The sequence below is a fragment of the Micropterus dolomieu genome, linkage group LG23, assembly GCF_021292245.1.
Source record: "Micropterus dolomieu isolate WLL.071019.BEF.003 ecotype Adirondacks linkage group LG23, ASM2129224v1, whole genome shotgun sequence".
NCBI lineage: Eukaryota > Metazoa > Chordata > Actinopteri > Centrarchiformes > Centrarchidae > Micropterus > Micropterus dolomieu.
Genome location: NC_060172.1, coordinates 30,016,000 through 30,042,901, shown reverse-complemented (window position 1 = coordinate 30,042,901; position 26,902 = coordinate 30,016,000). Strand labels below are relative to the sequence as shown.

General features: G+C 40.7%; 2 protein-coding genes across 4 annotated transcripts in view; one reads left to right on the top strand and one right to left on the bottom strand.

Moving 5' to 3' along the window:
* The first annotated feature begins 718 nt into the window (after positions 1-718).
* ptrh2 (peptidyl-tRNA hydrolase 2) lies at positions 719-2,735 on the top strand. Of its 2 annotated transcripts, none has more exons than XM_046038811.1 (2): positions 719-817; positions 1,616-2,735. In XM_046038811.1, the coding sequence occupies exons 1-2, from the start codon at positions 788-790 to the stop codon at positions 2,147-2,149; spliced, it is 564 nt and encodes a 187-aa protein (XP_045894767.1). In that variant the 5' UTR covers positions 719-787; the 3' UTR covers positions 2,150-2,735. The 2 variants fall into 2 exon arrangements, with proteins under 2 accessions (XP_045894767.1, XP_045894768.1); XM_046038812.1 differs by having other exon boundaries at positions 786-865.
* Positions 2,736-3,625: 890 nt separating this feature from the next.
* Positions 3,626-26,902, bottom strand: part of cltca (clathrin, heavy chain a (Hc)) — a 41,155-nt gene continuing 17,878 nt past the window's right edge. For both annotated transcript variants that reach the window (XM_046038809.1, XM_046038810.1), the window contains 25 exons: positions 25,740-25,913; positions 22,351-22,548; positions 21,978-22,178; positions 21,355-21,507; positions 19,935-20,057; positions 18,581-18,718; positions 18,306-18,470; positions 17,965-18,145; positions 17,174-17,337; positions 15,873-15,998; positions 15,631-15,773; positions 14,673-14,907; positions 14,407-14,529; positions 14,178-14,323; positions 13,886-14,069; positions 13,599-13,791; positions 12,934-13,091; positions 12,576-12,848; positions 12,091-12,408; positions 11,295-11,426; positions 11,064-11,174; positions 9,762-9,932; positions 9,419-9,640; positions 6,492-6,567; positions 3,626-4,926 (listed from right to left, as the gene is read on the bottom strand). In XM_046038809.1, the coding sequence (XP_045894765.1) occupies positions 4,793-4,926; positions 6,492-6,567; positions 9,419-9,640; positions 9,762-9,932; positions 11,064-11,174; positions 11,295-11,426; positions 12,091-12,408; positions 12,576-12,848; positions 12,934-13,091; positions 13,599-13,791; positions 13,886-14,069; positions 14,178-14,323; positions 14,407-14,529; positions 14,673-14,907; positions 15,631-15,773; positions 15,873-15,998; positions 17,174-17,337; positions 17,965-18,145; positions 18,306-18,470; positions 18,581-18,718; positions 19,935-20,057; positions 21,355-21,507; positions 21,978-22,178; positions 22,351-22,548; positions 25,740-25,913 (4,242 nt within the window). In that variant the 3' untranslated portion in view covers positions 3,626-4,792. The remainder of the gene's footprint in view (positions 4,927-6,491; positions 6,568-9,418; positions 9,641-9,761; positions 9,933-11,063; positions 11,175-11,294; positions 11,427-12,090; positions 12,409-12,575; positions 12,849-12,933; positions 13,092-13,598; positions 13,792-13,885; positions 14,070-14,177; positions 14,324-14,406; positions 14,530-14,672; positions 14,908-15,630; positions 15,774-15,872; positions 15,999-17,173; positions 17,338-17,964; positions 18,146-18,305; positions 18,471-18,580; positions 18,719-19,934; positions 20,058-21,354; positions 21,508-21,977; positions 22,179-22,350; positions 22,549-25,739; positions 25,914-26,902) is intronic.

Here is a 26,902-nt window from a genome sequence, read left to right as displayed (position 1 = left end):
GGCTTGTGGAAGGAAATCAGGATAGCAGGAATCATTACCCCTATGTCCTGATTCACATGTTTGATGGAACCCTCTGACCAGGAGCTGGATGACCCTGTCTGTAGCGTGGGGGAATATGCGCAAGCACTCCCCACATATTGAAAGTATGATTAAATAAAAATAAAAATAAAATTACATCTGTTAGGAGCTGGTATGAGGCAATTTGTCTTACTATCAGTCATTATAAATGAAGCCAATAACACAAAGGCAACCAATAATGCCTTTGTGATATTTCCAGATGTTGAATTTTCTGAGAGCAATGTGACCAATAGCAAAACACAAGTTAACTGTGTCATAAAAATGATTAAAATACACTGCCATCTGATATTCGGGAGATGGAGGGAAATGCTTTTTGCTGCACATGAACAAAAATATAATATACAATATATAACATACACATACAGTATTAAATTAAAGTATTGTTTTATATGACTACAATTGTAGTGCCATTTTCAGTCAGTTCATTGCCAAAAATGTTCTTAGTTACTCTTGGAGTGCCTTAATATCTTATTCATTTATTTATTTTTGACAACTTTATGTAAGTCAAACGTTGACAATCTTGTTGACAATATGACACAACGTATACATTTCACAATCAGAGCATTTGTTTAAAATAACGTTTAAATCAATCAAAATGGGTTACAGTCTATTTTTTTTTTATTGTAATATGGTTAGTGGTCAGTTATTGAAATGTCGTGGTGTTGTGACGTCATCACCAAGCGACCATAAGAAAAGTAGATGAAGCTTCATGCTGCCAGCTCGTCGAACAAACCTGCAGGTATGGAGTGTGACCAGTGGACTCTGCTGTGTAATAATTGAATGAAATGTATGAGGAGAAGTCGAAATCGCGGTGTTTTGGGGGGGGGAGAAAGCGGTATTGTCGTTAGCCAGGAAGCTAACTGATTAGTTTCACACATTACATTTACGTTAGCTAACCATCGTTAGCCTGTTAGCCCACAAAGGTGTTAGTTTCTAAACTGCTGTGTCTCAAGAGTTCAGTCATGTGATAAAGCAGTAATGTATGTACAAACTAAAGTGTGCGTGTACACTTTCATTATTATAGTCACAGTCACTCAACACTGTTCAAAATAACTTAAAATATCCATATGTGCGTAATGAGCTAAATGCTGTTTGTCTACAGTTATCTAAAGGTTTAACTGAACATTTATCGTTGTTATGCAGAAAATAACGGGCAAATAACGTTTATAAAGTTCCAGAAAGTCAGAATCTCAATCTCAATTTTTAAGCCAACATGGAGGAAAGTCTTAAAAGTGCAGAGTGGAATGGAAACGTGAACATAGATGCATTCTGTGAGAACTGGGGAAGACCATGTGAAATGATCAAAAGCCCCAGAACAGTTGCTGAACTTTTTTGTTTTGTCAGCTTTCAGTTTCCAAGGTCAAGAATGAATTTCTGTTTTCACTTTTAAAAACATGATGTTGTTGTCTCAACTTTTAAGTTTATAGGTCTATGTGTGACATAGACATAACTTATGTTTAAATTCCAATTGGCATGGGGAATAACAACAAAATGTACATATAAAATAACTTGTGATAATCTTATTCTGTTCTGTCAGTTTTACAGGTTTAACAATATGGATTTGCTGTGTGGTCCATTGGGCTTGGGTGCAGTAGCAGGGCTGGGCTGTGGGCTCTTCCTTGGTTGGCACCTTCGGGCTCGCTTCGGCGCAACATCCAAAAGCCTGGTGGCAGCGATGGGCAACGGCACTGGTGAGGCAAGCGTGATGGGAGAAGGAGGCGAGTTTAAGATGATACTAGTGGTCCGAAATGACCTGAAGATGGGCAAAGGAAAAGTCGCCGCCCAGTGCTCCCATGCTGCTGTGTCAGCTTACAAACAGGTTCAGCGCAGGAACCCCGAGCTTCTCAAACAGTGGGAGTACTGCGGCCAACCCAAGGTGGTGGTGAAGGCCCCGGATGAGGACACCCTGATTGATCTGCTGGGTCATGCCAAAGAAGTGGGGCTTCCTATCAGCCTGATTCAGGACGCAGGAAGGACACAAATCGCACCCGGATCACGTACGGTGCTGGGTATCGGTCCAGGCCCAGCTGATCTGATCGACAGAGTCACTGGAGACTTGAAGCTGTATTAAAGTTCCTGCTTGCATCTGTAGGACAAATTCTTTGTTGTTAAAACTACTTGCAATGTAAACTAAGTAGGGCTACCATGAGTTTATATTTTTATATGACTGACTCAAGTAACATGTTAATTGAAATCATTTTGTGCAGTTTGGGGTTTTTGTTTCTTATGCTTATCACATTTGAAATCAGATGACTCTTGAATAGCAGTAACAGCTTGACGGGTATTACTTGACTGTGATGGTGCTGTGGCAGTGGCAAAAACACCACCAACACTGTAGATCATTGGTTGTGTAATCTACACAAACCACTCTACTATGGCCTGTGTCTGAAGACATGATGCTCAGATGAAAATAATTGTTGTAGATCTCCTTAAAATCAGTAAAATAACAGGGAGGCCAGCATGCAGAATAGCCGTGCCTTTGATTTTGCTGATATAAATGGAATGCAGTTGTTCATGTTAAGGACCCTGTGCTTTTCCTGCTGTTACATGTCAAACGTATGTGTGCTGTGAAAATGGTCCCAAAATGATAAATATCGATTTCAAAAGGGTCCTTGCACATTTTGTGTTTGGACCCTAATAAACTTAATAAAAATCAAGGAAAGTCCTGATCTCACAAAATTAATTTTGAAATAATTAATTTTTATTCTGTAAAGTAATAACACTTAATATCATGGAGGTCACAATGTAATATCAATAATACCTGGCTGGATGTCATTTGGATTTTGTTTATAAAATTATAAAATTATTTTTTCCCTGGTGTTAAATGCTGCATTACGCTTTGTTCTAGATAATTGAAAGTAGGAATGAATACCTCCACCTAATTGGTTATATTATCTACTTTGTCTTACTGTGTGCACCTACTTTCATCTTCTGAGACACATTAAGTCACAATCTCTCTTTTGAGATGAGATAAATATAATTTGACTGGTAATAACTCACACCAGATCTGACTTTTACTAATCTGCTTTACTTCTAGCACCCTCTTGATTTGTACCATCAGAGGGCGCTATTTATCCGTCTGTATTAAGAACTGATCTGAGCAGAATCAGATAGTACACATTACACAAGTTAGACAAAGTAACAGGAGCACGTTAATCCAAGACATACATCTTAATATACATACACTGTACTGAACTGGGGTGTTAACAAGTTGAAATGAAGCCTGTACAAATTGGAAAAGGAATATCCTGTTTCGGTGCAATCTTCAGACCAGCCAATAGAACCACTGATACACTGTTTGGAATTGGGGGAAGTTATTTTAGGACTGTGCCATCACATTATTTTGTGTAATATAACCTTGGACTACAAACTACAGCATCTCTTTCATACACTTTACAGCCTATGTTCGCTCTGCTCAGTATTCATCATTTCCTCATGCATTATTTTGGGGTGCTGAATGTGCAGCTACGTTATTGGACGGACCTGTAGCTCTACAGTGTTCATCTCCAGCACACGACAGTATATGTAAGACACAATCAGACTGTTCTTGACAAACAAGAAGCCTTTATTTTTAAGTGGAAAACAAAACCGCTGTTTCATTCATTATGATCCTGATTATGCACGTCAGCTACCTTAAGTGCACAATTTAAATCTACGGTAATTGAGATAAGAATATAAGTTCCAAGGAGTTAATGATTGATTTCCTGTATACACGCAAGCCTTTGATAAACTTCAAATTACCACAAGTCCTCTGATACCGTTTCTGAATTGGATGAGCGGGTCAACTGAAAAGGTTAAAGGCAACCCTCAACAGGACATGAGGAGAATAAAGTTGGAAAAAAAAAAAAAACCTTTCCTGCACACTCAATAACAGTGACCTAAAATGATATCCAGCAGAAACAAACCACAGCATGAAGAAGGGGCATGGGGGATGTTAGTCAAACACAAACAGGTCTGCAGTCCCTCTGGAGGTGGAATGGTTGCACGTTAGAGCAGTATTTAAAGCTCATGGAAATGTTGTCTGAATGCAAATTTGTTTGGAGAGTCCTGCATAGGCTTTGCTGGAAAGAATCAAACTTTCCTGTAAATCGTATGTAAAATACTCTCTTGGGCTTTCTTCAAGAAAATGTCTGGGGGTGGACAACGTAGTGTTTCAGGATTGTGATCATGGAAGCGGCGGTCACATGTTCAAATATAGAAGAACATAGCGTTTTTTTGTGTCTGAATATACAATAATTAAATGCATTTTACAGTCGGACAGAATAAGCTGCTCACACACATCAAAAGGAAAAGGTTCTACATTAATTTCTTCTCACTACAGAGTGCAAATCAGATGCTTCACAACAGACCTTTTTTTTTTTTTTTTTTTAAACTGAGAAGAGGACTAGCTCTTCCCACAAGCCCCCTATTGTACATAAACCATTTCCCATTCAAATAAAATAGACAAAAGAAAAATTAATCTAGTCAATACGGAATGTGAGAAAATTAATCTTTGTGATTCAATCTTTTCTTTGACAACAGAAATAAAACAGAGTCCTTCATGACAGTTTAAAGAGGGGGAAAAAAAACAAAACAAAGAAAAGTTTGTCTGTATTATCCCTCGCTCTCTGTAGAGGGCAGAGAGAGACAACAATGGTCTGGTGAAGGACTGTGGGAGATGGATGGATGGTAGGCTCCAGCCTGCGTGTGGAGAGAAGGGGGGGGGGTGTGGTCTTTACATGCCGTAGCCAAAGCCTGGCTGAACTGCTGGCTGACTGTATCCTGCCGGCGCCTGGTAGCCGTAGCCGTAAGCTTGCTGGGGGGCCACAGGTACGCTGGGGCCTGCTGTCAGCATCAGCTGGGGTGTGCCTACAACAAACAAACAAATGTCGTGTTACAAACATGTAACTGGTCTGTTTCATTTAACCACAGCCACAGTAATGGTGTAAAACTTTAATGATTTGGTCACAGTGCTTCCTCGGTTTGTTGATCGCGTTTTAGCTTTAAAAACTACATGTGTGGTAAACCATGTAATTTCCTTTTCTGCTGTGAGACTAAAAGAGGCTGTTACCATCTACTGTGATGAATGCACAAAAGACACAAAATACCATGACTTGTTAAACTCTCTGATATTACATTTATCTAACTTTTCCTGCCTTTAAACATGTTACTATGAGTGACAGGATCCTACATGAACACACTTTAGTGCAAAGTAGGGATGAAATGGTATGAAAATTTTATATCATGATTATAGTGACCTAAATCATCACGGTTATCAGAATTATCACGGTATTGTAAAAGTGTCGAAAAAGATTAAAATGTACTGCTACACATACTGAAACTATTTCATCAAGTTTTATATTGAAAACTACAAATACAATTGCCATTTTGTTTGCATAAAAAAAAAAACAGCAAATACCTTTTGTAAACATGAAAATCATTTAAGTGTGCATTATCAAGATTTTATATTATATAGGCAATACAATGACCCCGTGCACAATTACATGAAAACAAATAAGCCTTTAGAAGACAGTGATAGTAACTGCAATGAGCCCAAAAACTGAGGTAAATACAGAGGACTCTGTAGCGTTTCTAGATATGCTGGTTGGTTGATTAAACTGCGTAACGTGTTATGTGCAGTGGACGAATAGACTGCCGACACACGACGCACACAGCAGCAGCAGCTAACACAGAGCTTCAGTTTACACACTGTAAGCAAGTCAGAGACAAACCAAAGCTAAAAGTTAACTCACCCTGCGTTCACTATAAGGTTATTTTCTTCAATCAAGTTTCCCTCAGCACTCTCATAAAAACTAAAATACGACCGGACTTAAGAGTGACTGAAAAATCTCAGCAGCGTTGTCTTCCGCAGTGTTGTCATTGACCCAAACAAACCCCACGTTGCATTCTGCGCATTCGCGCCTGCTTCTGGGAGACGCTGGACAGTGTTTGCCGTGAGATTATAACAGCGCAGTTATCCGTACCCGGTTACCATAGTAATTAAAATGTGTACAGTAATAATAACTGTCGGGAATTTTACCATGGTTTACCGTTAAACCGGTAATCGTTTCATCACTGCTGCCAAGACTGGAACAGTTTTAGTTGTTTTAGATTCAGAATCAGATTATGGTTGGTGGGTTGTTTGATCACTGTCAATCAAATCTGATCAAACCACACCAACAGACTTCATGAAGCAGATTATTAATTAATAAATTATATAGATTTTTTTTACACTTAAGAGCCCTTATAATTAATAGGATTTGAAGGATTTAGAGGGTTTAATAAATTCTGACATTTAAAGTTCTGCAAAGCTCAATGACCAACGGGAACCCTGGATAATCGAAGGACAAAGAGTGCCATGTGTGGAAGGAAGACTGCTGCCTTTGTTGTGGATCACAGTGAAATGGACACCGATGTCATTAGAGGATTTTTACCATAGACGATGGGTTGCGTCTCTGTTGCCTGCTCCTCCTCTTTCCTTAGGGACTCTGAGGTTTCTAGTTTATCTACCTGCAAGACAAAGACATAATAGCACTTAGAACTAAGCCATTTAATGAGAAAACATTAACAACATAGTAAACAAGTTAGAAACTTCAAAACAGTTATTAAACAATATTTGTTAACTAATCTGGGTCGTTTTTTTGGACAAGGATGCTCATGTGGGCCACCACTCTAAGCTGATTTCACCCAGTAGTGGATAAATCAAAACCCAACTGTCGGGAACAAAGGACAATTTCGGGTCCTCTCCTTTCTTGTGTCCAACTAATAATACTAAATAACAATAAATAAGAAATACATAGTTAAACTAATCATTTACTCTGTTCTTACAGTCTTGGGGGCCTACCTGACAGTAACAATAAAAGCAGCCAATTCTTAAAAAAAAACATACATACATAATAAATAAATAAAGAATAACAGGAAAACTTCTTCAGGCAGCAAGTCAGATGCAGCAACAAGCAAAATGTACACATCAGGAACTCAAGGGAAAGCAGCAGCAGCACCACTATTTCTAGAGTTAAAAGTAAAGGCGTGGTCAGCAGTGCACTTCAACATGTTGTTTATATGCATTTATCATTCTGTTTCTCCATGCCTCTTCAGAAAAACAGTAGCTGTTGTCAAGCTGTCCCATGCTTTACGTGTTAAACCACTGGCATTGAATAAGATGCTGCAGCACTGAGATGCCATTTGGGCGGGAGGGAGAGGGGGAGGATGGAGGGTGAGTCTGAGGCCAGGGGCTCCCTACATTTCAAGCTCCACACATGCTTGAGTCTAATCACAAGCTGATACATCAAAACACAACCTTTTAAAAACACATACAGCGTCATATTGTGCAGTGTCAATATCTGTGAGGACATTATATAGTCCGATCAGTCTCAATATTAATGAATGCACACAGGAGGGTTCATAAATGTATTTCGGGATTTATCATCTAAATGACTGCAACAATATTTTCAATGAACACAAAAATATGTATTGTGAATGTAAAAGATTAGTTAACATGGTTCACAAATGTCTTTCTGATGCACACACGTTTGTTGTTTTAAATAAATGTAATCAAAATCCACAAATATTTTATTTACAAACTGTAAAACTGTTTTTTTTGAGAGCCCCCTGCACTGGCTCGATTCACAAAGGCAGTTTTTTCAACAGGGAATTAATTACCTGTAGCCAATCAGATGGCTCCTTCTGCTTCAGTCAATCACCTAAACGTAGATTTGAGGCCATCATGATCCCAAAGCGTTCCATCTACCCACAGGCACATATTTTTGTGTGCAATGAAAAATATTTTTGGAGTTCTTTATAGATAAAACCTGCATTTGTGAATCCTTTTGTACACATTCGTTAATACTGACACTGATCTGACTCCATAGGAAATACACTTTTAAGTGAAGTTGCAGAGAATTTATTATACTTGTTGAAGCTTCACCACGGTTTGAGCACCAGTGGAAAACAAAAAGATGGCTATTTTCATGAATTCAGAAAGCAAAACAGATATTTCAAACATGATTAAAGCTAGTGTACAGTGTTTTCTCTTTAAAACTCCCCTGGGGAGACAATTATTATTATATTTTTTTAACTTCTGGTTTAATCTCTGTTGTAGTCTGCTGCTGGTTCATACTACCTTGAACAACGGTCTCTTAACAACTGGCACAACATGCATCTTGTGTTTAGATAATCTGTACACAGAGTTAACTACATTACAGTTCCTCAGTGACATTGTCAGTGACTTTCTATTTATACATTTTAAAACTGACACCAAGTATCATTTTCTCTCTAACTTTTTCCTCATCCAAAATATGATTAATTTATTACTATCCTGGCTTGAAGTCAAATTGATTTGCAAGTGTTTGACTAGATTAAGATGCTGAGGTGAGATATGGTATGCAGGTTAATGCCAGAAGTAAAGATGTGCAGTGAACATAAATCTCCAATCTTGTATTCTTGCAGCAGGCGGCTACAGTTTAATTTCCTCAGACTTTTATTACGGACTACAAATCTAGTTCCCCAACAACTATAATCTCATCTTGAAAGATGCCTCAGTGACTGTGTTGAAGTGAGAGTGTAGCTGCAACCATGCACACTCAAGGCCGCAGTCTTCCGAGCTATATACTTTCAGATCAAAAACAGAGCATTTAGCTTTCACCTGTTCCTTAACTGCATCAACCTGGAAGAGAAGAGGTGCAGCATAGAAGAACAACATTAAAAACATTTCCCTGTAAAGAGATTCGGTCAACAGAAGACCATCAGAACGGAAGTGTGCCGTCTTTTATTTGATACCACCTATTTTAAAGGAAGTCAAAGGGGGAAAAAATGGTAGCTTCATATTTTGAATGCTGTAAGGATTATAAATTTGTCAACAGGCCAGATTACTTGCAGTTGCAGCCATCATGGGATTCTCATTTTGCCTATAAAACATAGATGGTAATATTACAATTCTGTAAAACTATGATTTGTTCATGGAGACTCAATAAACTCAAATGACCACAAAAAGGAGAAGAGGATAATTATGTGCTATTATGTCTATTAATTTAGTGGTTTGAATAACTGATGCTTCACACAATCGAAAACGGGCCTAAAAACATAATTAAGAATATTAATCAGCATCCTCACTCCTGACTGCACGGTCTAAAAAAGACCTTGTTTAGATGACTTGACTACTACCTCTCACAATGCAATAAGATAACCCGCATGAATCTGCATCAAACTAAATCATGTGTGCTGGTATTCACATTTGTTCTGACATTGCATCGATCCTCTGACAGCATGACCGCAGTTCTGCACAGCTATACGGTCTTCATTTATATCAAAACCTATTTATTCCTCAGTTCACTTATCTCCAACCTGAAAAGAGCTGACCCACCTTGCTGAGGTACTCCCTCATGACCTGAATGAAGTATGGCATAGAAAAGTCCATGATGTTGTGCCTCCAGGCGGTCTCCAGCACCACGTCAGGCCGCAGCAGGTCATAGCAGGTGAACAGGCAGGCGGCGAAACACTCTCTCTTTTCCTCCTGTAGGAACCAGGACAGCAGCTCCTCTGCCAGCTCGGTGTCCTTGGACTCTGACGCATACTGCATGGCATCCTGCAGAGGAGACACAACACGGACAGGTTTAAGGAAAGGTCTTAGCCAATTGAGGGAGTGTATCAGAAACATTTACAAAGAATGTAAAGGTGATTGTTGTGGGGAAAGGGGAGGGGGGCACCTTATAGAGCTTGTCCTTCTTGCAGAGCTCCACACTCTGTTTCCAGCGGTTGTTGCCCTTGAAGAGGTAGGCAGCGATTCTCCTGAACTCAATCAGCTCGTGCCTCTCCAGGCGTTGGGCCAGTGAGATGTTATCAAAGTTGTCGTAGGCATCTATTGATGTCCTCAGTGCCTAACATGAGTGTAACGGGGGAAAAAAAGGGGGAGAGTATTCAAGGTCCAGTGTGTAAGATTTAGTGGCATCTAGCAGGTGAGCAGAAAGTGGCCAGTCAAAAAATAAGGTTTCTTTAGGTAGATTCATTAAGAAATAATATTTGCTTAATTATTCAGTAAAACCATGTCTTACTGTGCCACTGACAGATAACATGAAAAAGCCAAGAGTGTGAAACATTGTTACTGTTTCTGCACCACAGTCCATTATAAACCACACATTAGATAAAGTTTATACAAACACTGACAAGGGAAACACATTCATTCTCTCTGAACCCTCGCCAAAACTGCCCGCCAGCAATAATATCTGGCCCGCTGCCAGATTATTGTGCTTTGATAGCGGCAAAAAATATAAATAAATAATTGGATAGTGTGCCGACATAGATCTCAGATCAACAGTTCCTCACATAATCACTTCCTCTTTAGTGGTATTGCCCACAAAATAAAAGCGCAAGAAGCTTGTTTAATGTAACGCTGTATTTGGAGTTGAACTGAGCTTTTACTTTGAAAAACTCTGAACTACATTAAAGAGTCTGTAGCCTGCTTGACACACTTCTGAAAGAGCCTAAATGTCCTCTGTCTGGAGACACTGGGGAAATGCGAAGACTCCGTAGGTTAATGGTTGTGGATCAAACATCGAAACAGAAACACTGCAGCAGATCCTGTAATGTGAACCTGAGAAACGCTGCATAATCCATTTTTTTGAAGACAAAAAAAGTTGTCCCAAGGTAGGATCGAACACTCAACCCTTAGAATGCAAGACCTAAGCTTTACCGACTGAGCTAACCACACACCATGTCTGATATTCTCTCTATTTGCAGACCCCGGCAGTAGGTTAATACTACGATGCAACATGGCGACGTCCATGGAAGGAGGGACCCGCGGTTATGTAGATATAAATGGCTTATTCTAAGGTAATAAAAACATATTGGTTTATTATGTAAGGTCTTTCCACACTACTGGAAACATAGTTATGGATCTTATATTGCATTTCTCTCAATAAGTCCTCAGAAACATTACACACAACCTTTAAATCAAAGAATAATGACATTTATGAAATACAAAGTACAGCAGCACGGTAAAAGGCTCTCACCTGATAGTCCTCTTCTGTGATGAAGAGGTTGTTAAGTGCTTCATTGACTGATTTGTTGTTGTGGTTCTGTACTGACCGCAGGTAGGGTTTGATCAGAGGGAGCTGTTTCACCTGTTGACACACATGCCAGGTATCAAACCGGTCAGCTGGAAATTCAGTTTATTCTAACAAACAGAGAAAATTCCTATCACACTCTACACGTCCTTATCATAATGAGAGATTAAAGTGTACCTTGCTGAAGAAGTTGACAGCACGGGAGTGGTCCAGTCGGGGGGAAAGCACTATGAGCAAATCATTCAGTAACAGGGGCTTGAACTCCAGATAGAACTGGGTGGCTTTGTAGTACAGCTCCACGTTGGCCACCTACACAGGGTGCAGAGGGAAAGACAATCTTAGAAAAATAATTTAAGAAGCATAAACACTGGACAGGCGAATATATAATGCAATATGAGGCACGATGATTATAAATTTGCAATACTGTACTGTTGGATTGCATAATAACATCTTCAATGACATACTTATTTTGTATTCAGAAATCATACAATCACAGTTTCAGGCAATAATAAAGACCTTTTAGGCGATAACCAACCTCACGATTCGATTACGATTCAGAGGGCTGCGATGCGATTATTAAACGATTATCGATGCATCTTGATCCATAATTTTTTCCTATACAGGATCTCTGGATATTACTAAGCATTAAATTTGTGCATTATATCCAAAAGAAACATTTCCTAATTAGCTTAAAAGGACTAGTTTGCATCCCTAATTTACTTCATTAACCTCAGCTCCATGGTCCCTCATTTCTTTAACAACCAGTTGTCAGACTCCTCTGAAAACTGAAATATAATTATCAGGATGTATGTGTACAGGACAGAGCTGTACACCAGTTTAATCTAAGCTTCTACATGATATTCTCAACCCTTGACAAGTAGGTAAGTTAGTACTAATGACATACAGCTGACACGCATCTCAGAAAGAAAAAGAAAATATAATATTAAAACATGATCTTAGTTTCAAACTGTACCTTGGTGATGATGTCTTTGAACTGTCCCTCCTTCCAGGCATCTGTCGGGTGGTTCATCATGGTGATGATGGCGTTGTCAAATTCCTCATACTTGTCGTACAGGAAGACCAGCTCTGCCCACAGGTGCGCCTGCTCTGCTGCTCTCAGGACCTTTGGGATGTTAACTCTGGACCAGAAGAGCTCCAGATGTTCCCTCATCTTCTGGGGCTTAAACTTGGAGTAAAGGATGGCCAGCTCCGTGAACATCCCCATGTGAGCGCGCTCCAGGCCCAGAGCGGCCTCCAACATGGTGATCAGCTCCTCAAAGTAACCGCGGTCCTGAGAGAGAGAGAAGAGGGAGGATGGAATGTGGTGAATGTGCGCTTATTTATGTATGTGGGCTAAGCTGTTGGGAAGTGGCATGTCTAAAAATGAATACTTGAAATAACATACCAGAAGATGAAACCACAAACATACACACAAAAAAGCCTTCATTTTCATCTTACTTGGTAGTAGTTGATCAGCTCCTCCAGCTCGTCAGCGTGCACCACGATGTGGAGACCGCACATCTGGGCCAGTCTGAACTCATTTCCATCCACGCAGGCGAAGCACACCTCTTTCCAGGTGCGGGTGCTGTTGGCCTTACGGGCGCCATCCACAGCAGCCTGGTACTCCCCGAGGTGCACCAGAGTTGAAGCGAGACGACCAAAGTTGGAGACGTTGTTGTATAACAGCTTAGCTGCATCATACATTTTCTCATCATAGCAGCGGTCACCAACCTACAAAAGATAAAATAAAAACATAGTATTATACCTTTTGACCTGACAGCTTATTCACAGAGGGCTGTATGAGAGCTAGGCTAACCTGTTGGATGTGAGCATTGTTGGGTCCGTTGATGAACTCCTCCAGTTCAGCCAGGCGATTGGTTTTGGCCAAGGCAAAGATGAGCTCTGTCTCCACGTAGGACTCGCGGGCCTTCTTACGAGCCATCTGAAGGAATTTGACCAAGTCCTCCCAGTTACCTGAAACACATGTATATATAATCTTCAGCCGTTGGTTTCTACTTAATCCTTTTCTTTTTTGGTTGTTTGGTAGAAGTAGAGCACTGCCTCAACTGTATTTTATGCTGATAGTGTGCACTTTCAAGAGAGAATTTCTGCAACTATCAGCCAATACCCCTGGGGCACAAAACTCAATACACTAACTCCGCAACAAAGCTGATGCGCTGCGTATTGACTGCTTTCAATCGAAGCTGCGCTGGCAAACAACTAGCAGCCTTCTCTGAAACCCTGCATTCCTGCCTACTGTTAGTGATTGATCAGCTCACCATGACGATAAGTCAGATGGTATTCATTCCCTCTACACTTTGGTCAGGTTTTGAAAGCCCTCCGATTTGCCTCATTGTCACAACAGCAGGGCCTCAGCCACATAAGACACTATGAAATAAATTCTCAACCAAGTTTGGTGCTTTTTTTTTTTTCCTCCCCACTCGCCAGGTTTTCTTACTTGCGGTCAACAAGTCTCCTTACCGCTCTTATCAGCAGCCTGTACAACCTCCATGTATGCAGAGGGATCATCGGCTTTGATGTAGGAGTCAATAGCCTCTTTAACCAAGTCCTTCTGTAGCTGAGCCTTAGCCAGCTGGCTCCACACAGCCGGCTCATTGCAGCGTTCTGCAAACTCATAGGCCCGGTCCAGGTTGCCAATATGCTCGATCAGCACCTAGGTTAAAAAATTTTTTTTTTCAAAATTGGATGATCAACACGCCTTCAGTCATTAACTTATTAGTGTAGCTGTTTAAGAGCTAATGACTGACCTGCACTGCAGAGGTGTTCACGTCAAACTTCTTAAAGATGGCAAAGGCCTCCTCAAAGAGTTCATTGCTGATAGCAATGTTAGCGATATCGGGAGCATCATAGTTGTCCAGCCTACTGATGTACTCCATCACACGGGTACGGTCAGCTTTGATCGCCGTTAGGATCAGCAGGTTCTGCAGATTTCTGTGGGAAAGAGAAGACATGAAACCCTCAGCGTATTTTTCTGCAATTAAATTTTAAAATGACCCATGGGAACACAGCAAAAACATTCAACATGTTCCAGCTAAACACCTGTGTTCACTGAAGACAGAGTTGTCCAACACAATCTTCTCCAGCAGCTCAATGAGCTCGTTGGGCAAGTCTGCAGTCATGAAGGCCTTGACAGTGACTGACACCTCCTCTGGGTCCTGGGTTTCTGACAGTGCAGTCTGCACCACCTGAGGGGCAAAGGCACAGAAGCTTAGAGAAGCACCAGGCACTTGCATGAAATGAGAAAAGACTCGTCTCGACTACACTTTACCTGGTCAATGAGTGGTCGTCTGAAGGGGTTGCTCTCCAGGAGCACGCTGGCCCACAGGTCAGGGTCTTTGCGGCGGACCAGGTAGCGAGACAAGCTCTTGAACAGAGAGTTCTCATTGCAGACCTGATATGAAAAGAACAGAAATTACAATTCTTCAAGCTATAGTGAAGGCGGTTTAATGTACTACATCAAAAAAGGAAGCTGAACTGAAACAGATATTTAGATACACAGATGGGTGGCAGGCAAGTGCAAAAATACATCCTCACATTGATCAGCTCCTGGTCACACTGTCCCCTCTCATACGCCACACAGGCCAGGTGTGGGTCTCTCTTCTCGCAGTACTTTCCCACCACACGGCTGTCATAGTACGGGTTTTCCCTCAGGAAGCGTTCGGGGTTGTTGTTGCTGTCAATGTAGATCTTGGCCAAGGCATTATGGGTAGCAGGCTCCTCACAGCCTTCGTGGATACGAGACTCCAGCCAGGGCAGCAGCAGCTTCAGTCTGCAAAAGAAGAGGGACATCAGAACTCTCTCTGACTGCTCACACAACATCTCCGAAGGGGATGAAGCATGTTTGAGTTCCTACTTGGAGAATAAAATAGATAAGGTTCTCCATGTGGTGTTCGGTTTTAAGCTTGTTATGTTGAATAAGTCACAGATTCCTCTTGAGAGAGCTGCAATTTACTAACAATTTTATTTTTAAAATATTATCACAACTTGTTACTGCCCAATAACACGACTAGTTTTGCACTACTCACTACAACTGTAACAATACTACCTGTAAAGCTGATCACTGTGTCTTCTCTTACTTTTAAATGTGTATAACTCAGCAGTGGCTGTGTTCCTGCTAAATGTTTATTTTGGTTGATGAAAAATTAAGTCAGAAATAAATCCTTACTGTTTTTAGTTTGATCTAAAGCACAAAGCAGACAATTTATGTGTAGAATAAATTAACGATTTCACATTTTGATGACTAATATTAGAATATAGCAATCATACATTTCATTAGAGAAAGTGATAATGTGTGAATAATGAAAGTGATTATTTATCAGCCATCCGGTGTGTTCCAGACAAAGTGTAACTAGTGGCTTGTACAACATTTTCTCTCCTCATAATTAACCTTTTCTAATGGTTTTCAAAACTTCACCATTATCTGGGAAGTCAAAATGACTTAAACTGTTTAGTTGTAATGTTGTGGAAACATTTGGGTGGAATAGCGCAGCACCTGTTCCTCTTTTCCACCTCAGCGACCAGTTCATCAGTAGAAAACTGTCCTCTGACAACCAGGATCAGGCTCTTGATGACATCCTCTGAGCAGTCCACGTCCAAGAGACCACCAACCACAACAGGCAGACGGCTAGGATTCACCTAGAGACACACATTTTAACAATAAATCTCATTTGCTTATTTCTGTGATACAAGTATAATCGCCATGAGGCATTTAAACACTTCTTCGCTGAGTCTTACCTTCTGAACATAGATCTCAATGTACTTCTGCAGGTTGTTGCGATACAGGTAGAGGACCAGGTCGTGGACAAAGTCAAAACGGTCACAGACGATGATGAGCGGCAGCTGGTCGGTGAGTTTGGCTTCCTGTCGTCACACACAGAGATGGGAAAGAGGTCATGTTCAGTAAGCCAAACACAACCAACACACATTTACGAGCCACAAAACATCAACCAACCCCGATGCAACAGGTTTCATCTAATGTTTATTGTATATATATATTTATTTTACTGCTGATATAAAAGTATTGATGATGGCTGGTGTATGGTGTATGAGTAAGACATTTATCAGTCACTGAACATAAAATTAATAACATTTTCTAGCTACGTCAACTCTCTTGAAGGGATAAAAACTTACACATTTAATACAATAATAAGGAGGGGGGAAAAAAAGTTTGTTAGTACAACAAATGGATTTCACTACAAAATGAGCGTTTCACAGAAGAGTCACGGAACAAGGCATCTAAAAATAGATGACAGGTCAACACTAGCAGCACATTATGCACCTTGTCGACATCATCTAAGAACATGCTGCACTGACAAATCTGACTATTCAAATAAGGAGAACAGGACCACATCTTGTTCACCACATCTTGTTCACCAAACTTCCAGTGACTAGGTAAAGCACTGTTTGCAACCCAGAGGATATATGGATTGTGGTGTATAAACATTTATACGTCTCCATACAAATCCGCTTTCCTGTGCCTAAAGTTAAGAGGTAGGGGTGAAAGCAAAAAAAAAAAAGGGAGAAGTCCTGTACTGTGGGGAAGCACTGATCTACCTGATACATGTCCTGCCATTCCACAGACAAAAGAGGAAAAGCACAAAAGATAAGTGACTGCCAAGAAGATTGTTCTGATAATTTTAAACCAGACTGCTGAGGATCTGATAGTGATAGGAATCTAATCTAGAGAAAGGGGTCAAATTGTTAATCTGTGAAGCTTTTCTTTTAATAGCATGTAGCATTTAAAAGAATGACAAAGCACTTCAAGGAGTATGCGATGAAAACAGACTGGAAATTGGGATTTTAAAATCGTAAACACTAGGAAGATAATATACCTTAAAACCAACACGGCGTAAAAGACTGGTGTTGTTCAGAAAAGAGTTGATAATGAAAAAAGCAACATAATTTCTAAGGACAGAAAGATACAGTGTACAAGAGAGGAGAGTGAGTGACAAAAGTAAAATAAAAGGACCAGGTAAAGGAAGAAAAGAGCTGTTAAATGTCAGTGTTTGATCACTCCATCTGTCCTGAGGCTTTACCTTGAGGAAGTTCTTGACGCGCTCAGGGTCGTAGCAGTTGCTCTCTCTACAGATCCGCTCCACCTCTTTGATCTGGCCCGTCTTGCAGGCGGCCTGGATGTATTTGAAGTGAACTTCAGGGTCCTGACTGAAGTTCACAATAGAGCCCAGGAAGTAGAACAGACCTGAAAGACACAGTCAGCCACTTATATTAAGCTTCAAAAGACATGCACGTCTACAGCTCCACCCATCTAATGATAGCTTTGTGGATCCAGTAATACATCCTGAAAAGATGTATGTACCTGTACCTGATAAATGTAGCTCCTTGACTGCTGTTTTTCTTCCCCCCCCCCAATTAGTTTAGTTTACTCTTACAACCTTTATTCTCCAGTAATAGAGGAGCTCAACTAATACACCTCCAGGCCATACTGCACAGTCTATTGACTGTCCTGCCTCTGCTCTGGCCTACTTGTCTAATTGATAGTGAGGGGCCATCCATATAAGTACAGTGGTGAGAGGTAATGGCTGCATAAATAAAACTGAAGGACAAGTCAAATACCATTAATGTCTAGCCGGATCCAGGGATATGTAGGTGAATTATAAACCATACAATAAACTTTTAAGGACTGTACTGGCTTCTTCTCAAGAATTTGTGTCTCTGACTGCACTCAGTCTTATGAGCAAGCATGTCATCAATGTCTATGAATGTCAAAAAGCCCAACATTTGTATTGTCTGGATTAGAAATTACAGTGTTTCACTAAAAAAGATTCACATATCAAATGAAGCAGTATGCCAGTATAAAGGATCTCACCTTCAAAGCTCTTGAAAGACTCAAAGAGCTCGGTGAGAGCCTGTGTGGTGAGCTGTTCGTGGTACTTGGAAGCCACCTGCACACTGATCTGCAGGTTCTGGCGAATGTTGGCTGACAGCATGGCCCTGAGGCACTCCAGAGAGTCCTCCACGGACAGAGAGCCAAAGAAGTTCACCAGCCACTGGAGGTGCAGGAGGGAATGTTACTTTAAGTTATACGTTGTACAATATCTTCCATGGAGTTAGTAAAAAAATCCACAGTAAGCTATTGTTTCTCTTACTAGAAAGAACAGTAGCCTCTAGTTTTAGTTCAGTTTCCCTCAGTCAATAACTGAAGCCTACCTCTGGGTTGAGCAGGTGTGTATGCACCACAGCGCGCTTGATGTCGTACAGGTCAGTGTAGTGCTCCAGCGCTCTTTGCAGGAGCCCAGCCTTCTCACACAGCTGGGCGATGTGGGCACGATCGTAGTTGGTGAACATTTGGTTTCCCAAAATAGCATCAGCAACCTGCAACCCATGACATTAAGCAATAATAAAAAAAAAAAACGTTAGCTAAAACTGCATCCCAGCTCTATTAACAGGATTTCATTTAGTAAAGTACGACTAAATGTGTTCACCTGTGGAGCATGCATGAGGTTCATCTCCAGCAGGCGAGTCTGCAGTGGTCCTTCTGAGGGCCTGTTGTTCTTCAGAGCGTCCAGAAGGAATGAGGTGCATTGCTGGATCAGGTTGTACTCCATGAATACATCGACGATCTGGACAGACACAGAGACACACGGGTGAGAACTAAAACTCAAAGAGAGGAAAAGAGACCATGCTTGTGTAGCTACTAAAAGTCTGACAAGAATATTACTTACTAAAACAAGTCTTTGAACAAATGAAGTACTACTGCACTGTAGCAGGGTTCTTGCACCATTTTAAAAGTCAAATTTAATGCTTTTTAAGACCTCAACAAATATAAAATTAAGACTTCAAATTTTGAAACAATTTCTTTGATAGAAAAGAGACGCGCATTTGATCTCTTAATGAACGACGCAATGCCATATTTAGCAGTTTCATTTTCACCACATGTGAATGACTTTGCATATTCCGAATTGGGGAACATAGATGCTGTTTACACCTGGCATTAAAACCGCCTTAAACGCACCATCGGCAAATTTAATACCTACAGTAAATTTACGACAATTTAAGACCTTAATTTCCCTGATTTCAATTTAAGACCTTCTAAGACTTTTTAAGGAGCCGCGGGAAACCTGTGTAGCTATAAGTACACTCAAACCTCCCCTCAGGATAAGTACAACACACCTGCCACAGTCTCCTAACCTTCTGCACCACTGACAGAATTAAAAACTTGACAGATGCAAGAAGACCACATACTTCTTAAAAGCTGGCCACTTGCAATGAAAAGTGAAAGTTGGCTGAAAAAAAAAAAACACATTTCAACTCCCAAAGATTGAAGAAAGCCCCTGCTGCAATGTGTTTTATTCTTAAAACTCCTGGGCCCTACCAGTACAGTGCTTCAGGCAACAAAGGAGGCTCTGACAGCAGCTCACATATGCAGTGCAGCGTGTCTGCAGTGGCAGGAAGCAAAGGAAGAGGTGCATTTCCTTTATACTACAGGATAGCTGAGGTTCACAGATGTTAGCATGTCATGTGACTCAGTCAAATGGTTTCCAGTCCAATATCAAGGAAAGCTTGGGGTCGACTTGTTGACAGCTCAGGATGTAAGGTCACAATGTCTGTCTCAGACTCAGCAGTACAACCCAAACCATCCTGTGCAGTTGGTTTTTAATCTCCTAAATTACTCATCTCGGTAAGTAAGACATAAATCTCTTAAACACTGACCTAGTCCACTCGTTTATATGATATAACAGACTGCCAAACATTTTCTTAAATACTTTATAAAGTAGTTCATAAGTAATGTATGTATTCCTGATGGATCACTGGAAATGTCTGCTCCTTTCCTCTGACCTGTGTGATGTCAGCCAGTGGTTCTTCATCCTGGACCAGCATCTGGGCAAACTGCAGGCCTTGTTCTGGGTTGATTCGCATCACATTCCTGAGCAGAAAGATCCAGTCTGGAGTGTAGCCCACCTAGAAATAACAAAAATTGTATACAATCAAATTTTAGGGCCATTGTTTATCTCCATTAATTTAGTTGACAAAGTCCAACAAGAAGAGCTCTTAAGTAGGGCTGCAACTAATGACTATTTTCGTAGTCGACTAACTAACTAATTAAATGTCTTTCAAGTGAATTACTGTCCTCCAACACACAGCCTAACTAGCTAATGTTACCATTAAGTGAACAAGGTTTACTATTTAGAATGAACACCAGTATCAGTGCCAGGGGGAAACCAGGGAAGAAGGCAAGACAGCACAGGATACTCCTATAATTCACCGATTTTTACAAGATTTTTGCTTTGGAACTATATAAAATAAAAGCAAATTAAAAGCATGTACTATAACCACAACTGTACACTAAAGATGTAATGTCTATTTAGAATAATAAAGCAACAGTTCCCTTTCAAACTACTCCTGTAGTTTATTTTTCAAAAGTGCTTATAGGTTTTAGGCAATAACTCAGTGGAGAATGTTCTGTAGGCTACATCACAAGCCAGATGTTCCTTGATGTACTTTAAACCATTACTCATTACTAATAACTTTTTTTTAAGCTGGGTCTCAAACATTGCCAGCGTTGTGACGGACAGATTTGTGCTGTGGTGTTCATGAGGGGGAGAGAGAGAGACACAAGCGAGAGGATGTGCTCCGCGAATACGCTACGGCGCTGATCTGCAATCATAACATTTTTAAATAGGCCTAGTAAAATTTTAAAAATAAAATAATGAAAAATTCAAATCAACTTTGGTAAAACTGCCAATATTCAAATTCTACACAGTTGATTTCTCACCTCAAAACCACTCAAAAGTGTATTTAGTGATTAAACTTGTAAAAACAAAAGCTGTTCGCCTCTTTCACCTTTGCCTTCCGCTTCTTGCACGAAAGCTTCTTCTTCGTGAGTAGTTTTACAGTCAAGACAGTGTAAGCGATACTGCCCCCAGCACTTCCTGTAGTGCATTGCAGTTAGAAATAAACAACCAGAAATGTTCCTAATTTGAAGATTGCTATCTCTCCCTTAAACAGCAGCTATGTACCGATGAGTCGACAGTGAAATTTCACAATTTTTTTATAGTCGACGTATCGCAGCCCTACTCTTAAGTTCATAAAACTTCATATAAGCATCAAACATTTGACATTTTTTTGCTATATACTTTATTGACACTCTTGAATTAGGGAAGGTTTTCTGTTTCATATGGTGTGTCTTTACTGGCCATTCATTTCATCATTTGGGAATTATAATATAGAGCTCAAATACCATCTCAGACTGACATACCTTCTTGGCGTACAGGACGATCTTGGGGAACTGACCGGTCTCTGCAAAGCACTGGATGACTTTGTTGGGGACATTGGCCCTCAGGTAGACACTGAGAGCCAAGGTGGGATCCACTGCCTTCACCAGGTCACCCAATTCCTCGGAACACTCCAACTGAAACGCAGGATAAGTAAGGTCAGCACTGGAAGCAATTCAGGATAATTTTAACACAAGTATACAGTGTTATTCTTTTATTTCTTTTCTATCTCTTTAGATTTTTTCTTTTCTTCATTTAATGTATGCGTGTATATATATTTTTTTTATCTATGTTAATTTTTATACTGCATCTGTATACATTTCAAAAAAGCTATATACACAATGAAAGCACATCTATACTGTGCCAAATGACACAATGAGAGCATACTGACATAAAGAATATTTATAGTAAAATATGGTAAATATGTGGATGACAAAAAAAATTAAAGCAGCTTTGAACCACCCAAATGTTTCTAAGGGACACTTTCCAAATTCTTTACATAACGGATGTTCTCATGTGATCTATGATAAAAGGCGAGTCATGTAAACAGGCAGCTCAGGAAGAGCCTCTTCCTGTGACTGGAGGCTGAGATGGAGATCTGCAATACCTTGTCTTCCTTCAGCCACTTCTCCAGAAGCTGCTTTCGCCCCTGCTGGAGGACAGGCCTGCAAAGCTCCAGGGACTCGAACTTGTTGAGCTGGCCTTGGTCCAACAGGATACCAAAGTACTGTAGCAAGGGGGAGGTCTGGCCTGGCTGAGTTGGCACGCTCTGGAAGCGACGGATGGTGTCTGGGGTTCGCAGGATACCCTGAGAGGGGAAAGGTCAGTGGAAGGTGAGAGGACTGATACAAGGCAAAACACGTAGGTAGAATACAATGCAATCAAATACAACGGTCCTGCAATAAGTACAACCATATGGATCTGATACTACATTTTTGTTCCGATATGTTTATTGACCCTTATGCCAACAGGATAGGTACCTTTGGTGCATTGGCAGCAACCTTGGCAGCCTCGGAGTAGTTGCCAGCAGCAAACAGGTTGTTGAACTTGCGTGCAAAGAGCTCTTCAGCGCCAGCGAGGTTGTTGCGGACAGCCAAGCGGAGAGCCAGATCTGGATTCTGCAGCACGTTAGTGATGTAGGGGATGATGTTTTCCTCTTCCACGCAGACTGACAGCACCTGTGTTACAGGGAATAGAGAATGTTTCAGTAAAGTACACTAGAGCTCAGACTCAAGGTAAGTAGAGCTGGGAATCTCTGAGCACCTCATGATTCGATTACGATTCACGATTGTAATGCCCGATTCAGAGTGCTACAATGTGATTAAAAAACAATTATCGATGCATCTTGATGCATAATTTCTTTCTATACCGGATCTCTGGATAATTACTAAGCACATAAGAATCCAAAAGAAACATCTCCTAATTAGCTTAAAAGGACTAGTTTGCATCCCTAATTTACTTCACTTCCCTCATCTCCATGGTCTCTCATTTCTTTAACAACCAGTTGTCAGAGAAAACTGAAATATAATAATCAGGATGTACAGTATGTGTACAGGACAGAGCTGTACACCAGTTTAGTCTAAGCTTATACCTGATGTTCGCAACTCTTGACAAGTAGGTAAATAGTAAGTATGCTCTCTAGCGCTAACAGCCTTCACTTTTCCAGCAGTTGGGGAAACTACAGACTTATTAACGAACACACTGTGACCTACACTGCACGTTAATTACCAGACAAAAACTTAATTTCTTTTTTCTTCTGCTAACTTTTATGTCATGTTCTGCTGCTCACTCTCTCTAATTCGCTCGTCCTCACACACAGGATCCACAGATAGCTGCCAAGCGTTGAGTGTCACCATGCTTGCACAATGTACGAGTTAAAATCATTATTTGTGCATTGATATTAATTACTGGGTGACAATTAAGTCGGTGGTTATTCATTTCGCAGCAGTGGTGTGCTGAATACATCGGGGGGGAACAATGGTCGCCAGAGACGGTCCGGGCACTGCACTTCCGAGAGTTCCGCCTTTTGCGTTCAGTCAACTATACGTTATCAATTGACATTTAAATAATGGCTTTTTTGACACTGTTAATCGAGTCAGAGTCTTCTACGTCCGCATCGTGATGCATCTAAGAATCAATTTTTTCTCCCACCCCTAAAAGGTAACACTGTAATCATGCGGCCATATTTCATAACATTTTTAACATTTCCCTTCATGTGCTTCTTCATATAGGAAGCCTCAAATCAAATTAAGTCAAATGAACCCCACCGTTCCAAGTTTTAGCAAGCTTATGAATTCAAGCTAGACCAATCAATCGACAAAGCGGATATAAAGTGGAATCTCCAGTGGATTTGATGGACTGTCTTATTTGAGATACATCTAGACGACACTGGCAGAAACGAACGCATTCCACGCCCTGTGCCAGAAATTAGCAGAGTGAGTAAGCTCAGCTGAATGTAACTGTAGGCAATAGCATTAAACTCCATTAAACTCTGTCTGGCCTTGGGTTGTGGCTGCTAAATGCAAATGTATTATTAGTGGGTCAGTGTAACGCATGGTCTGTGAGCAGTCTAGCAACAGAGAGAGAAAGGAGAATGAGTCGAATGAAAGGAGCAGGATGGAGGAAAAGGCAGGGGGCTGAAGGAGAAAGACAGCCAGTGTTTGCCCGCTCTACAAACAAGCCTAGCAGGTCAGTGCCCCAGCTTTTAACACGGGTGACTAGATCTTATTCTCCCTGCCACTAAAGCAGAGTCACTTACTCACTATACTGTGGGTGGACTAATTAGAGGTATTTGAAATAAAAACACAGAAAGAAAAGAAGGAGCAGAAGTGGAGATTATCATAAGTATGTAGGTATAGTAAGGGAGGAGGATACATCACCCAAAAGAGACAAAGGCTAATATTAAAGTCAGGAACAATTACAAACAAAAACATGTGAGAGAAACATTACACATAAAAGAAATCCTCTTTACAAAGGAGCCAGTTCTTAAGTGACAAGATACACTGCTGTCGACATATTTAGCGATACCCTAAATGTAAAAAGACCATTTAAATACAATCAGTCTCATGAGACAAACTTGCCAGAGCAACTGTTCTCAACAAGAGAGCACCAAGTTAGATGACACACGAGCTGTCGTATCAAGTGATAAAATGGCCCCACACACACACACACACACACACACACACACATAAAACTGTAGGGCAGATATCACAGGTCTCTGCCATGCTGATGACGTGGAAGATAAGGTGGAGGTTGTGATTGGATGAGAGAACCAGCACTAAGAGGATTGAGGGCACCAGGCTGTGACTCCCACTTCACATCATGTGCTGTGTGGAGGGCCCTTTTTCCCCTATTGCTGTCTCACTCCTTGCCCTCCTCTGTCCCTTGCTGGACTGTGTGCAGAAGTTCTGCACTGCAGTCATCACTGCATGTAACACATAAGCAGGCACTGCTTGTCCATAGCTACCAATAACAAACCAACTACAGTGACCAGTTTAGGCAGGTTGGAAGCAATAATAGTGACTGGAAAAAAGTAGATATCAGACACTAATTCATAAAAATAATTCAAATCAGAAGATTTAGCACAAATATTCACCTACACCTTGACTCAAATTTCAAACTACCATTAAATCATCCTGCACTGCACATTCTTCACTGTTGTACTTGTCCAGTCCAACAAGAAACAAAAGAAATTAAAAAATGTAATTTAGTTAAAATTTACTGGGAAACTCATTGTAGTAATAGTAATAATAATCAGATTACCAATATTGTTGGTCACCAACCTACTAAGGGGCCAAGACAGTGGGCTATGATCTCTCAGATCACTATCTCTGTGCATGTGATGTGTGTACAAACACACATACGCACTTCACTGCCCCGTCATACAGAGAGATCTGTCATTGCCTCCTATCAGCTTTCCTCTCAATTATTCATGTGGTGTGTGGCCTGGCTGGAACATTATTCATCAGCTGGCTGGATCTAGTTCTCTTCTCTGGTTCAGCTTTGCAAAAGCAGTAAGACATAACCGTCTCTCCTCTCTCTGTGTGAAACGCTACACCTTGGATTATTTATAAGGACTCCTGGCAAATTCTGAGCTTGCCTGATGTCAACAGACAAACAAGGAGTTGTAGTTTTTACCCAATGCAACAATTGATAGAAATATTTCCATTCATGAACCAGTGTAAGACTTGCTGGACATGTGACTGCTGATTACAAGGAATACATAATAAAGAAATGGTTCTGTTCTGGATGTGTGATAGAAGTTAGAGGAATGTTTGGTTACTTTGACATTAACAAGACTAAGCAGCCAAGCTAACCATATATTTAAATTCCTTGAGCACTTTAGACAACCACTGGTTGACATTCTTACCTGTCCTTTCCTGTTGACCCCGATGATGCCTGAGGTGGCCTCATGTGGAGCGGTGACAAAGATGGTCTCTCCGCTGATGCGGTTCATGTAGATGCAGGTGCCTGTCTCCAAGTCGTATAAGTGAATGTAGCCATATTTGGTAATAAGGAAAACCACATCTTGCTTGGAGCTTATCTGTGGGGGAAAAAAACAAACAAAAACGATAGATAGATAGATATATAGAGAGAGAATTTTGCTTTATAAGCCAAATGATTTCACTTTGTATGAACAAGGGCAGTTACTATTTGACGTTCACACTTCATTTGAATGTGTAATGACCCGTCCAAATTCCAAATTTACAGTCTGTAAATGCAACAGACCATTTAAAATAATTTGCTCGTGTCCAGCAGAGGGCGTTCTTAAAATTCACTATCAGCTATGACCTCTGGGTAAACTTAGCTAATAAATGAAAATGAGGACACAAAGCATCTGAAAAGCAGTGTGTGGAAGTATTTTAAGTTCTACAGAAGCGGGAAGCTTCCGGTCCGAGACGTGATTCCAACGCCAAAGTCCCTTAATCCTGCATTCTATTGAACGGCCAGCAGGGAGCGACTCTTCTGGTTGCAAAAAGACGACCAGTTCCATTAGAAATAATGGTAAAGTGACCCTACTTCTCAGCTGATTTATTACCTCAGTAAACACTTTACTAATGAGTTTATGGTCTCAATCACTAGTTTCATGTCTTCTTCAATACAGCATGATTTTCATTTAGTAAATTACGGTCCCATTTAGGGGAAAATAGACCATAAAGCAGAATATGCTTCAGGGCGGGATTATCTGTGATTGAAAAGTTCTTACCATGGTGAGCTGTCAGTCAGGCTAGAGTGACTCGTACCTACGGCACTGTGTAAATTTAACAAGCGCTGTTGAAAAAGCATATTAGGAGTTGGCTGTTGACTTTCTCTGGTGAGTACATTTAGTTTTAAGACTGTTGTTTGCTAGACAAAATTGTTGAAATGACAGTTAACGTGAATTACAGATGTACCTAGCTAAGCAAGCTAGCTAGTTCCACACACGGCCGTTTGCTCCACCATCTCGTCCAAATATTGTCATGTCCAGTGCCGCTGGTTGCAAAAACTCAACATCGTGCCACCCTATCGGCCAAACTCGAGGCTTCAAAACGG